Genomic DNA, 16,643 nt, shown 5'->3' with positions numbered 1-16,643 from the left:
AAATCAGCTAGTCTTCCCCTCAAGCTTCCTTTCATTATAGGCAGTCACTTCAAGTGGCGATGACACTCATTTCTGTAATAGTAACAGTGATGAGAGAGAAGATCTATTTGTTCCACCCCTTCTCGCCAGACTCCTGACAGTCTAATCTGCCACTCTTGATTGAATCCTGTAACCTGGCATTTATAGTCAAGGTGATCTATACCTTTAATGGAAAAAATTAACTATTGGGAAATATGCACACAAATCATGTAACTGACTATTTACCAACTTCACTGCTAGCTTCTTACTGAAGCATAAACGATTTCAGGGCAATTTCAAAGAGCCACTTACCTTTCCAATGCATATCCATCAATGTGTTAAAGCCAGCTTTCAGAGCGTGATTTCAAAAGGCAGGCGTCATGTTCCCTGCTAAGATAAAGGCCCTCATGTCCTATTCAGTCATTGTGAAGGCTGTGTTACAGTATCACCACACAATAAATCAAGAATGCATTTGTTATTTATGAGAAATTTGGAGTTCTTTGTATTTTCCTACTGCATCTTTTCTGTCTTCCTTGTTCTGAGCTTGTTACTTCTTTCTCACTGTCATACTGAGGAGGATTATTAAGTAGGGCAATTGAAAAACACCACTGACATTTGAATAGTTGAGTGTTTGTTGAAGAGGTTGTAAAGAATGAACACCTATTGGCCAGAGCACTGTGCCTGAGTGGCAGGCAAGATAACTCGAAGAAAGAGGACAAAGGGTACAGCTGGAAGACCACTGCTCCCAGGCTCTCCACATCTCATTTTCCAAGAATGACAGAGATTTCTCATGGGCTCCACAATCAATCAAATGAAAGACGGTAAGCTCTGGGGTCAAAAACTCAACTGAAGCCACTTTTATTCTTAACAATGGGAAATAATCTGTGCAGCCATGGAAAGACCAGCTGGAACCTCTTCCCAGGCATGGGAAACACATTTGTAAACATGCACAACATCACTGAGGGCTGGCAGGGTCTTTGCTCATTCATATTTTTTGTGGGGAGGGCTTGCTACTCTGAACTGTAGAATTTTTGGAGATGCTATTTGTAGACATGATGCTACATAAAATGCTAGGAAGAAAGATGGCTTTAGCAAAGTATCCCCAGGAACTGCAGTGCTTACCAGAGTATACTGGGGGTGGGGTAGAGGGAGTTTACAGGGGAGCAACCAGAAAAGTGAACTTTTTCAGACTAGAGCCCCTACTTAGGACACAGACACTAACTTAAACAGAGGATGACTTGAATAGCATCAGTTATGGAGGTGGCTTCCATAAGCAAGTAGAGTAGGTTGGGATGGCACATAACTCAGTGTCTATGCTATTTGGGTTCTGAAGATTGGGAGAGAATGGAAAAAGCAGACAAGTTTGACTTTCCACCATGGCCAGTGACATTTGGGCAAGGATTATCCCTATATTTGAGCAGAACTGATACCACAAAACAGCCCCTTGCTAGGTAGGTGTCCCAGAACTCCACTGAGGATGACTCTGCACCCAGCTGGCTTATTGTAGGTGAAAATATTCTAACTTGGTCCATCTTTTTAGAAATTCTTGCATGCAAGGATCAAGGACACATCAACTGTCTACACTAACAATGGTTCCATAATCCCAGAAATTCTTGATCAGGAAGATAAAGTTATAAATATTTTCTTGGTTTATTATAGGAACTTCCTAAAAATCCATCTATTTCAATATAGGATTTGATCATCCTATTTCAAAGAAAATGAATTGCCATAGGGGAAGTTGTCTTTTTTCAGGAGGACTTATCACTCTACCTGCTCAAATCCTCCAATCAAATGACTGCTTACTCAAAGAGACATGCTCCCCAGCCCTCCTTGCTGTGTCCACCAACATGAAACTGTAATATCAGATACGTTGCTCAATTCTGATCAAGCCTCACCCATTGCAAGTAGTGCCTTAGTTCAGACAGCCAAACTGTAGAAAGATCTGTCTTCGCCCTTTCTCTCCTGAGAGGCTATGAAGACTCTATTTAATGGGTGTCCTCCTTTACGCAGTAATGGTACATATAACTTTGGTTTATCAACAGGCTGTGATAGTAGCTCTATCAGGGAGCTGGCAGTCAATACCCCACATTTCAAGCTGGTACTATAGTCTATTGCTTCATGGTCTTTCATGAGCCACAGAAAGTTGGAGTTAAGTATATGCCTAGGAGTGGAATTGCTATTTCACATGGCAACCTGATGTTTATCTTTTTGAAGAACTGTTTTTTCTCTGCATTTCTGCTTTGCCAATTAAAGAGAACTAAGGCAATCAAAAACAAAGTGCTTGGGAATTGGGGGGGGCAAAATAGGAATAATAGGTTAAAATAATTGATCTTCTAAATTAAGAATTGGAATTAAAAGATTAATTAATTGGGGTAGGATGATTGGGAAACAGTAGTACTGTCAAATTATTATCCCCTGACAAATGAAAAAAGAAAATGGGTTAATGTAAGATGAAACCTCGTTTCTCATTACCATTTTGGGAGTTTCACTTAATTTTAGCAGGTTGGGCCATGTTGTCTGCCTAAGAAAGAGTTGGTGGTCACAGAGTTCCTTCCTGGAGCTGAGCTAAATCTCCTGTTGTACTGGCATCACTTATCCTTTCTGTTAATCTTTGATTTTGCCTCCCCTCTTAAAGAGGATTCTGTCTGCTTCTCATTATTTCAGGGTTCTTGCCCAGACTTTTTCAGAAATATGATTAGAACATTTATCAGTCAAACAGATAAGCTCAATTAGACACCAAAGTTGCTTAAGTATACAGAACTGCATAAAACTCCTATACATAACTATATTAACTCTCTACTGATGAATAATGGGAATTTAATATGGATGTTATAGACCTCATAGAAAGAGTTGTGCAGTAAAGAACTGTAGTTAGGCAACATAATCTGCCCCCACCCCAACCCCAAGATTTCCACAACCTAATTTCTTAAACCCGTGAATATGTTCCAATACCTGGCAAAAAGCGCTCTTGTAGATGGAATAAAACTCCAGATCTTAAAAATAGATTATTCTGGATGATGAGGATGGACCCCACATTGGCCCTTCAAAGTGGAAAGAATTAATAACAAGGGTTATTGAGAGAGATTCAACTATGAAAAAGAAGGCAGGAGAGACCAGAGGCATGAGGAAGGCTTGACCTGCCATGGCAGGCTTGGAGGAAGGAGTGGGGGTCACACACTAGTACATCAAGACAGTCTCTAGAAGATGGATTGACCCACAGCTGGTGGCCAAGAAAGAGACCCCAGTCCCATGCCACAAAGACCCGAATGGCTGCCAACAACATGAGTGAGCAGTTAACACATTACCACCTAGAGCCTCCAGAAAGAAACACAGTGCTGGTGACATGGTGATTTTAGGCCAGTGAGACCCACATTGACTTCTGACCTCTAAGAGGATTCATTTGTGTTGTTTTCAGCCACTAAATTCCGGATTATTATTTAGGGCACCGATAAGAAAACTAATGCAAGAAACACAACCACAAATGTCATAGGCTTTCTTCTATCAGGAAAATTATTGAAATTTATTCTCAAAGTGTTCTTGTGAAGTAGCTGTTTTGCTTGACTTCACTTTGTTTTAAATACATAAGGGAACTGTGGTTCAGGGATGTTAAATGATTTGTTTAAGCAGTAAGTGACAAAGGCAGGACTCCAGCTCAGACCTTCTGACACTACCTCCCTTTATAAGACTATCTCCTACTTATTTGAAAACCCTTCATATCTAATTCTTGTATTTTATTTTTTTTAAATTTTATTTATTTTTTTTAAACACATAATCAGGTCATTCTAGATTTTTTTCGTTTCATAGGGTGAAAAGTTGGGCAGAGGGTACATAAACTCAGCTCTTTCCTTTTTGTAATTTTGGATTGGTGGCGATTGCTAAGAGCCCCCGTTATAACAGTTGAAACTTCTCTACTTATCCTGATTACTCCTTCTTGCTTATGTATTATGCCTGAGTTCACAATGCACATACTAATGAAATTTGACAATTTCCCCGTAGAACATAGTTGTATGTTCATAAACATGAAGTGATTTGCATGAATGCCTATAATGCCAAACAGAAAAAAAAATGGGGTTTAGAGTTCTCTATTTAAATGTTTGTGGAGCCATAAGGATAATTATAAATACTATTAATCTTCCAAACGTTCATAGACTGAACACAGTTATACACCATTGACTACTAGAAAAAAATGCTGACAACAAAAGGGTGAACCATTTCTTCCATTTTTTTTTTTTTTAAGATTTTATTTATTTATTTGACAGAGAGAGAGATCACAAGTAGGCAGAGAGGCAGGCAGAAAGATGGGGAAGCAGGCTCCCTGCTGAGCAGAGAGCCCGATGTGGGGCTCGATCCCAGGACCCTGAGATCATGACCTGAGCTGAAGGCAGAGGCTTAACCCACTGAGCCACCCAGGAACCCGTTTCTTCCATTTTCAATGTTTCAGAATATGTACAAATACACATTTCCGAACAAAAGCACTGTCTTTACTAAGGCAGCCTTCTCTTGCAGGCTGTATTTCCTGAGCCTTTAAATAAAGTGTTTTTACGTATTAATAGGTGTTTTGAGTCATTGATAGTATCGATATATTATTGTTGATTTTTAAATTTCCAGAGAAAAACGTCCAGCATATGCTCAAACTAAATTAGTGGAAATAAATTAGAATGTATTCTAAATATAGATTGGGTAAATGAAACACACTGCTGATGGCAGTAAGGTAGTGGTGGGTTCTGTGGAAAGCTGGGAGAATATACACCTTGCTCAGTGGGAAGCAGCTACTTAGGTCCAGACACCCGATACAGCATGGGATAAAGATCTGTTATTGCCAGGTTTTCTGATTTTTAAAAGAACAGCCCAAAACATAGTTTTTCTTATGAAATTTCTTGATTTCTAAAATACTGCCAAATCAGTAACTTCCTAAATCCATCTGCTGTCTATATTCAGTTTGCGACTTCTTATCTCAAGCTGGCTGACAACTGGAAAACAGTAGTTATTGTCAGTTTCAGAAATGCGAACAAATGCAAAGAACTCTTGTTGCTTTGGTTTCATGTGAAATGTCATCTTTTCAGGGAAGCTTTCCTTGTCCTGGTTCATAGATCTAGGAACTGCAAAGAGCATGATTATAAACTAGATCTTCAGATCTCAAATCCTCAGCTCTTTGGCTCCATCACTAGGGTAGCATTAGAGGGTAGAGAAGCAGGTGGCAGATGGAACCAACTACAATGGCTTGATTTTTAAGTTACTTTCACCAACACAAAAGTAGCCAATGACTCTCCCACTTGATCCCTCAGGACCATGATCCCACTGTTCTCAATAGCAACAGGAGGTTTATAAATGAAAAATCAATGGAAACAAAATAAAACCATCTCCCATCCCCCTTTTTCCAAAGAGACCAAAACAGTCTATCTTTGCAATTTTAACAAGCCTGTATACCGCTTATAAAATGGAACCTGGCATCTGTCTGGTGAATCAAGTTCTTGAATGGATCTCTAAATCATACAGAATTTCTGACTAGGGTTGAACTCTGGATAAATCCTCCTATCCATCTAACAGACACTGGAAATTCTACATTAAAAATGAAAATCCTCGCTCCTAGGTAATTTATGGTATAATTCAATGGTCTGTTCATCTCCTCATCTAGTTAATACAGAACAAGCCATTTTTATAAGCTAAGCATTATGTACTAGGGTATAAAAAATAGTGTAGCTAAACACTAGAAAGTGACATTTTGAGCAGTTACAGATGATGTTATAAACTACAGATATTCAATTATTGTTGCTGTTATGGCTAACATTAGCTGAATATTTACTTTGTGCCAGGCATGGTTTTAAGTATACTTCATATATCACTACATTTAATTCTAACAATAACCTTAAGCTATTTGTGCTACTGTAATCCTGCTTTGCAGCTAGTAAGTAGTAGAGCAGAGACTCAGGTCCATTTAATCAGGTCTGCTTTGAAACCTACAGTCTTAACAAGAAAACAAAAAATTGTAAAAGAAGTGCTATTAATTATGATGAGCACTAAGGTGATTCTATAAAAGAAGACCATAAATTGAAGCTGAAGAAGTTCTAAGTTTTGACAACTTACATATATTTTTTTCCCTTGTCAACACTGCTGTGAGTATGGCTATCCATTACCCAATAGCTCAGGCAATACTCTAAATTATCAGTATGATTAGATTTTTGAAACATTTTTACTGTTGCAATTATGAACAATAGCATGATTAGTAGTTTTATAGGCAGGTGTAAGTAAGTATTGATTGTGGCATATGTAATTTGATTAAACAATGATTTCTGCAATCAACTGTACTTTTTATGTCTTCGGATGCCTCTGAGAGCCAAACTTCTAAGTTCTGTGGAAGACTCAATATTTAACAAAATCTTAACATTTAAAAATTACATTTTGATCATCTCGACTTAATGAAATGTGGAAATAACTCTACTTATTGAGGGTAGACGCTTTTTTTTTTTCTGATCTGGGCATATTAAGAGAAATTATTTTAAAAAATTTTGATGGCTACAGTGAATGATATTGCAATAAATAAGTATCATACTTAAATTCCTTTGATTTATTGATAATGGAAGAATCCAGACACCATTATAAGTGGCTTCCAGCAGGGGTTTCCTAGGGCTCAAAGGCAGTGAGCTGGCCCTAGTTTTTCTCTCCAAGTTTTGACTCCGCTTTCCTGGAACTCCGTGGCCTCCAAATGGCTCCCTGTGGCTCTGAAGGGTCACACCCATTGGACAGGAGCTTCTTGGTACCTCAGATTACCCCATGTACACCTTGGTACTGACAGATTAGTGATTCTTTCTATTGGATGGCTTAGTTCAGCATACACCCTATTACTAAGGTCCTGGCAATTGGCTTAAATAGAATCAGATCTCACCCCCGGTCTTGGGAATTCTCCAGGACAAACCATATGGCTAAAAGGAAACCTGGGGTTCCTCCCAAAGATAGGAAGTATGGTTGCTTGCTGTAGGTCATGTCTGTCATTAAAAAGTGTTCGTATTCCCTTTACATGGTTTCATATATTAACAAAAAACCCCAAATGCCTACCATGTGCCAGGTACTTGCTAGTAAGTATGAAAAACAATGACTTAATTTTGGGTTCTATCTTCCAGGAGCTTTCAGTCTCTAGGTGAAAAGTAAGTTCAACAGTGAACAAATCACTCAAAAAGCTAACGAGGTTCACATACCTCACAAGATCACAAAGTTGTACTATTTTACAGAATGACAGATGATTGAGGATCCAGAAAAGGTTAAGTAATATTCATTCAGAGCCTTTTCTGTAAAAGGAGTGCAATTCCCCATAGGAAGATGCCTACTAAGAATACTTGTTGTTTTTACACTCTAATTAGCATTTTGGTATTTGAAATAATTTCAGGTATTTGAAACTTTAACATTTTGGGGGCACATCTAATTTCCTACTAATTGCAAATAAATGAAAGATGACAAAAGTCATCTTCATTTCTCATACACATAATAAATATAGAGTTTACTTCACATCATACATTTCAAATTTTTAAAAAATCTACATTTCATTTTTTCCTTTCTCCTGACAGAGTCCCTGATGCCAATTTTTAAATGATACTGCATTATGCATTTTAAAACGTGTTTTTTTCTTCTCCATCCTGGGAACACTATTTATCCTTCAATTCCAACTCAAATATAAATCAAATGTAAATACAAAAATTAAATTATACAATATCTAAGCCTTTTAGATGCAATATATTCATTACAGACCCCTTATCCTAGTCCATGAACAGCAGGTACAGGGCCAGCCCCTCCTTATCCTAGCATCTCTATTAGCTATCATCCTTTCTGACACACTGCAGATGTCTCTTTGTTGCATTATCCCTTTTCCTGCTTTTCTGCTAGGCATAATGTTTTATGGAATCTCTGTATAGTACAATACAAGCCTGAGAAAATAAGTCAGGATTATTTCCATGGAGGTTGCAATGGGGAGAGTAAACAGCTTTGCTCTTTAAGATTTCCTTCTGATGAATTCTTGTTCATGCAGAAATATCCTAGTAGCAAATCATGTGCTCATCTCTTAACCCACAGAGCAGACAGACCCCTGGGCCTATCCAACAGGTAGTAAGGATGCACGATGGCATTCCCTAATGAGCAGCACACTCTTAGGCACCTAAAGTCCAGATAAAGAACAGCAGAGCTGTCTGGTCGATAGACTGGATTCTTAAAACTCTGATTTCTTGGCTCAGAAACTCATTTGCAATCACTGACCACAGAAACAGCACTTGTGAAAATTTCATTTGCTAGAGATTAGATCTAACTGGGGATTGCAAGAGTACCCCTGAGTCTTTGTAAATGAGAAGTACACTTGTCACTTGAAATGCTTTATTTTGTTCTGTCGACTGCAAGAAAGCAAACCTATGAAACTAAGTTTGCCTGAATTACATTCTTAATAGAATTTTTAACTGAGAGTAATTATAGCAAAAGGAACCTTATGGACAGGGTGGTGCTGGGTAAGATATCAACCATTGGTAGGCACCTGGGCCTAGCTCTGGCTGTCCAGAATATGGTGCAGGAGTCCCCTCTGGATACTCTACTTTTCCCCTCTTTTGTCAATTTACTGATATCCTAAGAATCCCATAAAAGGTGTCAACAGGCTGATCGCCTATCAAGGCCAGTTATTCTAGCTGCCATCTTAAACTGAATTAACCCAGCCTCTCACCATTCTGAACACCCTGGCTCAGTCATCCATACCTTCAGGTTGCATGTAGGACCAAGCATATGCTACTGGGTGACGCAAGAATTCAGGTGTCTCGTCTGCTCTTTATAACACAGCACTTTCAGCATGAAAAAGTAGAATAAAAGATGTTCCCACCTAATGCTATATCTCCCTTATTGACTTCCAGTAACAAACACAAAACCAAAGTGTGTGTTTGTCCTAACTTTCATGAAACAGAGTATTTCAAGTTGTGTAATATTTGGAGTAGTTGGAAAGGACCTGTACCATTTCCTATGAGGTTTTCAAGACCTTGGGTTCTTGGCCATTCTCTTTTCTCTTTCTTTAATGGCTTTAAATGTTATTTATAGGTTAACAACTAACTGGATTTTGGTGGGTTGTTTTGTTTTTTAATAACTATAGACCAAAACTGTTTTCTGAGCTTCAGATTTCTATCCAGTTCATTTTGGCTCTCAAACATTTAAGAGCACTAACTCAGGATTCTCAGATTTACCCCCCTTTCCCACCCACTCTGAGTAGCCTTCCTAATCTTATGTGGCTATCATCCTCACAGCCTCTCAAGTTATAAACATGGGGTTCACTTTTGACTTTTATTTTTCCTTCAACCCCAGCACTGAATCCATCACTAAATTTTACTATTCTTCCTCTAAGATATATATATCTAAGAGGAAGAATATTTATACAGACACACACACACATACACACACATGTAAATATATACACACATGTGTATTTTATGTGTTATCCACACATGTGTTTCTACTTACTTCATTACAACACTACTATCAGCACACTCTCTAAGCCAGTGACCTCAAAGTGCCATTAGCATTACACAGAGGCTCTTAGAAAGGCAGATATTTGAGCCTCCTTCCACTCTGAGACCCTCTGAGTCACAGAGGCTGCTTTCAGGCAACAGGCTTGAGCAATGAAAACTTGATCAAGGCAAAGGGGCCTGTGTGAGACCACTTGGCTGAATACAGACAGGCTCATCAGGAGATCCACCTCAAGATATCCATAGGCACTCACTGACCAATGGACTGTTTACCACCAGGCACAGTTCCCTAAGTCCCCATACCTCCTCACCTTCCCCCTTTAAAACAGCCCCACCTACTGCCCCATTGCAGACAGTTTCTCCTTTGCTATCCTTCCCATGGATCCCTTGCAGGGTATTCCAAAAATTTCTATCTCCTTTGCTCTGCCTTGGATAAATCCTTTCCCCACAGGTACCACCAGCTTCCACTCCACTGCTGCCCCACATCTGGGGGCTCTCTAGGTGGCCAAGACAGACACCACGTGAATTAGAAACTCTGGCTGGCAGGGGGTTGGGGGGTGTGGAATAGCAATCTGTGCTTTCACAAACGCTCGGGATGATCCTGCTACCTGCTGAGGTTTGAGAACCCCCTTCATTAACCATCCTATTTCACTTGACAGCTAAAATCAACTCTCAGTTGGTCTTCCTCTCCCACTCTTGCCCCTTCCAATTCATTACCTTCTTAGTAGACAAATTAATTATTCCTAAATTTGATCCAGTCACTCCCCTGCTTAACAGTTCTCAATGACATTTAAATTCACTCCGAATAAAATTTACAAATGTTTTAGCATAGCCTGCAAGGGTCTTCATGCTATGTGTCTTAGCAATGGTTCTGACCTCTCCTACCACCTCTCTCTCCCCTCTTGCTTAGTCACGCCATTGCCACAGCAGCCTCCTGACCTGCTTGGTGGATCTTTTCAATTTCTCACACTGCTGGCTTCTCATCTGGGAGGGCTCTCTTCACCTCCACTACTCTCCCTGCTTTATGCCTCTTCTCACACTTTCAAATCTCCATATATACATCTGTTTACTTGTGTCTCATGCACCTCCAATCCAAGACCATCAATTTTGTGAGAATAGGGACCATGTTTATTTTCCTCCCCCACTGTGTACCCATTGCCTCCTGAGATGCTTATCACATCACAGATGCATTAGAAACAAACATAAACTTGTTAAATGGCTAATCAAATGAAATTTTTTTCTTAATATTTTATTTATTTATTTGACAGAGATCACAAGTAGTCAGAGAGGCAGGCAGAGAGAGAGGAGGAAGCAGGCTCCCCACCGAGCAGAGAGCCCGATGCGGGGCTCGATTCCAGGACCCTGGGATCATGACCCGAGCCGAAGGCAGAGGCCCCAACCCACTGAGCCCCCCAGGCGCCCCTCAAATGCAATTTTTATGAAGGACAAAATACACAGCAAATAAAAAAAAAATAAAATTGTTGTTGATTTTGGTTCTTAAAAATTGTGGGCTTAAGAATTTCCTAGGTAATATCTGGAGTTGGCAAAGCATGGTTGGGATTGTTTTGTATGGACAAACTACACAACCCCAGGAATTTAACACTGGTACAGGGGTTATGCTAGCAAAAGGTAAATGCACCTATATAATCTTGTGGGTCTTATAATTAAGCACTGACATGTTCACATGCATAGCACAGACTTTGATTCTCTACCTTTAGTTCAGGCTGATCCATCTTTGTATCCCACAGGCAACACCCATTCAAAACATACTTTGGCTATGTCAGCCAGGTTATGCTACTTCGATTCTGCTTTTGATTACTACCTCTTGAGATTACCAGCTGAATTTTGTTTATTTGCTTGCTCTGCTTTCATGTTCTCTTTTTGCTCACGAGTTTACTATGCTTTAAGTTCAGCATAACTTTAGCTTTTTCTTTGCTTTTAGTACTCAGCTCTTATCCCAGCCATGGCTTGCACTGGCTGGTTGGCGCCATCCATTCTCGGATGCCGGATCACAATCCTTTGGACCCGATCATTGTGTAAACTCACTTGGATGGGAGACCTCAGGAGAGGGAGAACTGGACAGGTATAAACAGAGCTAGGCCAGAGCAATGTGCAAATGAGGTAACTGGCCTCTGGTGGCCTCACCAACCCCCACTCCACCCCCAACTTATGAAAAATCCTCTCTTAGAAACTATGACCCAAAATCCCCACCCTATGACATTAATTCTGTATTCTACTCTCAAGAAACCCTTCTCTCGATAATTTCCAAAGTGCCTTCTAAAGGTATGGATTGATAAAAGCGAACAACATAATACCCAGCTTTGTAAGAGATATTAGAAGGAATTTTCTGAGATGGGGCCTGTGATCATTCATTTTATGTACATGGGGTACCCAACCATTTGATTAAGCAGTATTTTAGGTGTGTCTGTAAGGGTGTTTCTGAATGAGATGAACATTTAAACTGGTATAGTGAGTAAAACATACTGCCCTTCCTAATGTGAGTAGGCCTCAACAAACCTGAATGCTGAAATACAACAAAAAGGATGAGTCAGAAAGAATCCTCTCAGCCTATCTTTACATTAGAACATCAGTCTTCTCCTTACTTCACATTCAGAGTGGAACTTACACCATTAACTCTCCTGGGTCTCTGGCTTGCAAATTAGACATTTTGGGACTTCTCATCCTTCATAGCTGAATGAGCCATTTTCCTATAATCTAACTATCTATCATCTACTCCATTGGTCCCATTTCTCTGAAGAAACCAGAATAATTCAGGAACCTGCTGGACCAAAGAAAATCACGTATTTGTATATACTATAATATTTATGAAGTTGGGATGTTCTACCCAATTTATAAGTCTTGCCCAGTGTAGCCACCCACCACACCACTGCAGGAAGGGACCTGCTGCAGAACCTCTTGAAGCGTAACCCTCTCAAGTACACCTGAGCACAGAGGCCCCACAACGCCCTTACTTCTCCAACTTCTGCTGCACTGGGTTCCAGGACCCCAAGCACCAGACTGGGGCATGATCTGTTTAAGAACCCTTTCAGGAGAGGAGGAAAATCATGGGATACATGAGTTGCTGAGCTTCAGCTGGGTTTGGCTCAGCCAGGGTGGATGGACCATAGTTCGTGTTCTTTACTGTCTGTGAAGATTGGTAGATTTATTTAAATCAATAGTAATTTTAAGTAGGACATTGTAAATATTATGAGAAGCACACCAATGAATGTTGAACCTAAAATATTAAGAAATGAAAAAAAAAATGTAAATGGCAAGAAAGCTGTTAGGTAACATGGAGGCGGGCCCATTCCAAACAGAATCTCAACAACTTCTGCAGAATATAAACGATAATCAGACAAAGCCTCTCAATGACTGTGGTGGAACAAGACAAAAACAAGGCCACTCCGCAACTGGGTCTGAAACTAGACAGAAAGAAGGATACTCTGCAACCACAAATATAACTTCTCCCTTCTTCAGTTCTCCAAAGTGCCTATTATTTCTCTTTTAAGTGACAACTCTTGCTTAGCCTTTATCTCCCCATCCCCTACACAAAAATCACGAAGGTGGACTATCATCAACTTGTGTCTATTTCCTAAGAGGGCCCAAACCAAACTAGTCATTTCCCTAAACCTCCTGAGAATCACCCACCTCAGCCCCAAACATATAATAAATGACATCGAAACTCCTTTGTCATGAAGAGGTTTTGCTGGCAGGAGCAAACTTCATGCAACTAAAAGTTAAATAAACCTAACTGTGTCTGACTACAGATGACCAACTGATGGTCTCTGGCTGGTGCACTTTGACCTAACCTTGCACAAGGAAGTGGCCACTTACTCAAGGTTATGTTTGACCAGAAGAGGAAGAGGTTATGGATGTTAACATTGCAATTACTCAGAGAATCTCAGTAAAATCCAAAGTGACTCACTAAAATGCTCTAAATGAAAAAAAATACATCACCATATGAAGAAGAAAAGAAGAAAGAAAAAAGAAAATCTGACCAAGAGAAGGATCTTTTAAAGTATTAGCACAGAACTTGTTTGTTAAGCAATTCAAGCCTCAGGCTAAATAAGATCATTCCTGTAAGAGCTGAGTATAATACCCAGTACAAATTCAAAGCACACTTTTATCATCATAATCATCATAACCATCACTCTTACATTATTATGGATTATCAATCCCTGCAGATGATTTTAACAGGATGTTATGCCTACATATATATCCACACAAACATAAAAACAAGAATGTTTGCCAGACTGAGCACATCAAAAGTCTGTCCATTCATCACATGAGCAAAGGAAGGGGATAAGTAGTACTCACGTTGAGCTGAAGTTCATCTGTCCACTGCCCAATCAAGCGGTAACCAGGGTTGGTGGTGTTTGTGGTCTGGTACTGAAAGATGTCGTAACGCCCAGGAGCATCCCCATTTTTATTAAACATTACTGGGGTGCCTGCACTACCTGAGGAAGACAAGAAAATACCAGATTTTATAGTCAAGATTCCGTCTACCTCTTATGCCTTGGGTGATGGTCTGGAGACCTGCTGATAAGCAAGGTAGCTAGTAGATAATCACATTGTTTAATAGGTTCCCCCTAAATGAGCAATGGGTAACCCCATCAGCAAATCATCACTGTGGCCTGTGGATGCTTACTAGAGAAGGTGGACAGGTGACCTGTCTCCCCCTTTGAACAGTTCTATATCTCAATATTTCTTGATATTTTATGCTAATCTTCCCCCCTTGTGGAGAAAATTAAATGCATTATTTCCCAGAGACCATCTAAAGTTGTATTATTATTTTAGTTTCCACTTAATTATCAAATGTGGTTAATAAAGAATCATTTCAAAAATAATACATTTTTAAAAAAAGTAATCTAAGAGAATTAAAAAGCAACTAAGCCAAAAAGTTTACTTAAATATGTACTTGGATATTGATCACATTTGAACATATTTATTGCTGACCATGTCTAATTTATATAACCAGTCTAAAATGCTTACCAATATACATGGAAAGTATTTAATAATTTTTTTTTCAATCTGCTATGTGGGTCTTCTTTAAAATGTGGGTCTTAGATGAAACCCATTATTTTGGCAGAATTAGACACTCAAGTCAACTTAAAAAGATGAATACATTTATTTAGAGAGAGAGAGGGTGTGTGTCTGTATGTAACCTTTGAAAGTTAGATGTGAGTGAAAAGCTCCTTAGTATTAACCACATGGACCAACTGGCAAATCATACACAGAGAATGAAAGAAGTGGGTTTGGGTTACTTTCAGCAACAGTTACAAAGGATTCAAGAGTTGGCAAACTGAGTGCTGTTTCTCTCATGATCCCTTGGAAATAGGATGAACACCACTGGCCTGAGGGTATGTGACTGGTATCTGTACTCTAAGTTAATACTGGATTGATATTTCGCAGAGGAAATGATCTATTTCCTGTCTTTTACAAGGAAATTAAGGATCATTTATAAGCTGAAAGAGAATCACTAAGAACAGAAGTTCATTTTGCTATTTTTTGTTGGAGAGGGGTAGGGTAAATTCAGATAATGAGCATGAAGCTCTTTTGATAATTTTCATTATAAATTTAAGACCCTAATGATGACAAAGTTCTGCATTTGATTAGCAAAGTCATTACCTTCTGCAGAAGCTGGGCCAACATGGTATTTGCATCAATAACATGCACAGGGTGGGGGATGGGGGATAAAAGACATGTTAACTGGAAAAGAATAATCAAGCTTAAAACAGGAAAAAAAAAAAAAAGAAAAAAAGCACCTATACTTAGGGAAGCAGGCATGGTGCTGAGTGGCCACACATGAATAATCACTCAACACAAGAACAGAGTTAGGAAATGGGTCCAAACAGAGTGACAATATATTAGGTCATCAGAGACATACAGAATTGCAATCCTATGCTGAAGCTTACCTCTAGTGGAACAGGGAATTCAAAATATAGGCAGGATACAGAAACAGCTACAGAACTCCATACCATCCTACAACTGCCGAGCATAGGATTTTATGATACTTTGTTATTGAAAATGAAAAAAAAAAATTGGAGCTTATAGTAGTCTCAGTAGTGGCTCCCCAAATATTTCCATATCCTAATCCCCAGAACCTATGAATGTTATCCTACGAAATGAGAGATTTCTGGAGATAAGATTAGGAATCTTGAGATGGGAGAAAACTATCTTGGATTATTTGGGTAACCTTGGAGAAATCATAATGATCCCTCTAGGAACGAGGGAACAGGACTCAGAGGAGGATTTGTGATGGTCAAACCAAGGAGTTAAAGTGACGTGAGGGAAGGTTCATGATCCCAGAAGGCCAAGTGGGCTCTCACAAGGTAGAAAAATCAAAGAAACAGATTTTTTTCCCCTACAGCCCACAGAAGGAACCAACCCTGCCTTCACCTTAACAAAGCCCGGTGAGACCTGTGTCAGACTCCCAAACTACAGAACTGTAAGATCATAAATAAATATATGTTGTTTAAGCCACTAAATTTATGGTATTTTTAAAGGCAGCAATATGAAACCAATAAAGAGCTGGAGAACACAGAACATCAAACTTGCTAATTTTATAGGTGACAAAGTATACGTAGGTTTAAAAGGGAGAAGTTCCTTGCCCCAGAGTGACTCAGCTAACTAAACTAAAATAGTGCTTAATAACTGGCTTTGGAATCCCGAAGAAGGGGTTTAAATTCCAAGAACCACCTTCTAAGTGTGACAGTTATGTTATTCAGTCTCCTTCAGGTTCTGAATATCCCTGATGCTACCTTTCTCATGGGGTTAGTGAGGATTTAGTGTAATTAAGTATATAAACTGCTTAGTTCCATGCCTCTCATGTAACAAATGCTCAAGAGACGGGAATGATTTTGTTTATTGTTTTTGTTTTAAAAACAAGCTCTGGCCAGTTTTATTAAAGAAAAAATTTGTGTGATTTACTTTTCACCAGCTTGTCCTGGCATGCATCTAATGAGAGCAGAATCACCTGGATTAATGATAACCAGTGTGCTTACTCTGTAGTATTTCCCACATGCTGTGCCCATCTCAATATTATTACCACTGTAGTGATGATGTACACCAGTTCTAGCCATGGGGCATAGTACTCTATTTCTGATTTCCTCAGAACTGGGCAGTTGGTGAAGATGGCATGCTTCG

At 39.3% G+C, this 16,643-nt stretch overlaps 1 protein-coding gene across 5 annotated transcripts in view; it reads right to left on the bottom strand.

Moving 5' to 3' along the window:
- Nucleotides 1–16,643, bottom strand: part of GRM7 (glutamate metabotropic receptor 7) — an 874,189-nt gene that overhangs the window by 253,771 nt on the left and 603,775 nt on the right. For all 5 annotated transcript variants that reach the window (XR_004383852.1, XM_032867455.1, XM_032867457.1 and 2 more), the window contains exon 7: nucleotides 13,815–13,954. Coding sequence is in view for 4 of the 5 variants with exons in the window: in XM_032867455.1 (XP_032723346.1) it covers nucleotides 13,815–13,954 (140 nt within the window). In the remaining variant the exon portion in view is untranslated. The remainder of the gene's footprint in view (nucleotides 1–13,814; nucleotides 13,955–16,643) is intronic.

This window comes from Lontra canadensis, unplaced genomic scaffold (assembly GCF_010015895.1).
Source record: "Lontra canadensis isolate GAN:19392208 unplaced genomic scaffold, GSC_riverotter_1.0 scaffold34, whole genome shotgun sequence".
In the NCBI taxonomy this organism is placed as follows: Eukaryota; Metazoa; Chordata; class Mammalia; order Carnivora; family Mustelidae; genus Lontra; species Lontra canadensis.
The sequence above is the reverse complement of the archived record's forward strand: the minus strand, read 5'-3'. Positions and strand labels throughout refer to the sequence as shown.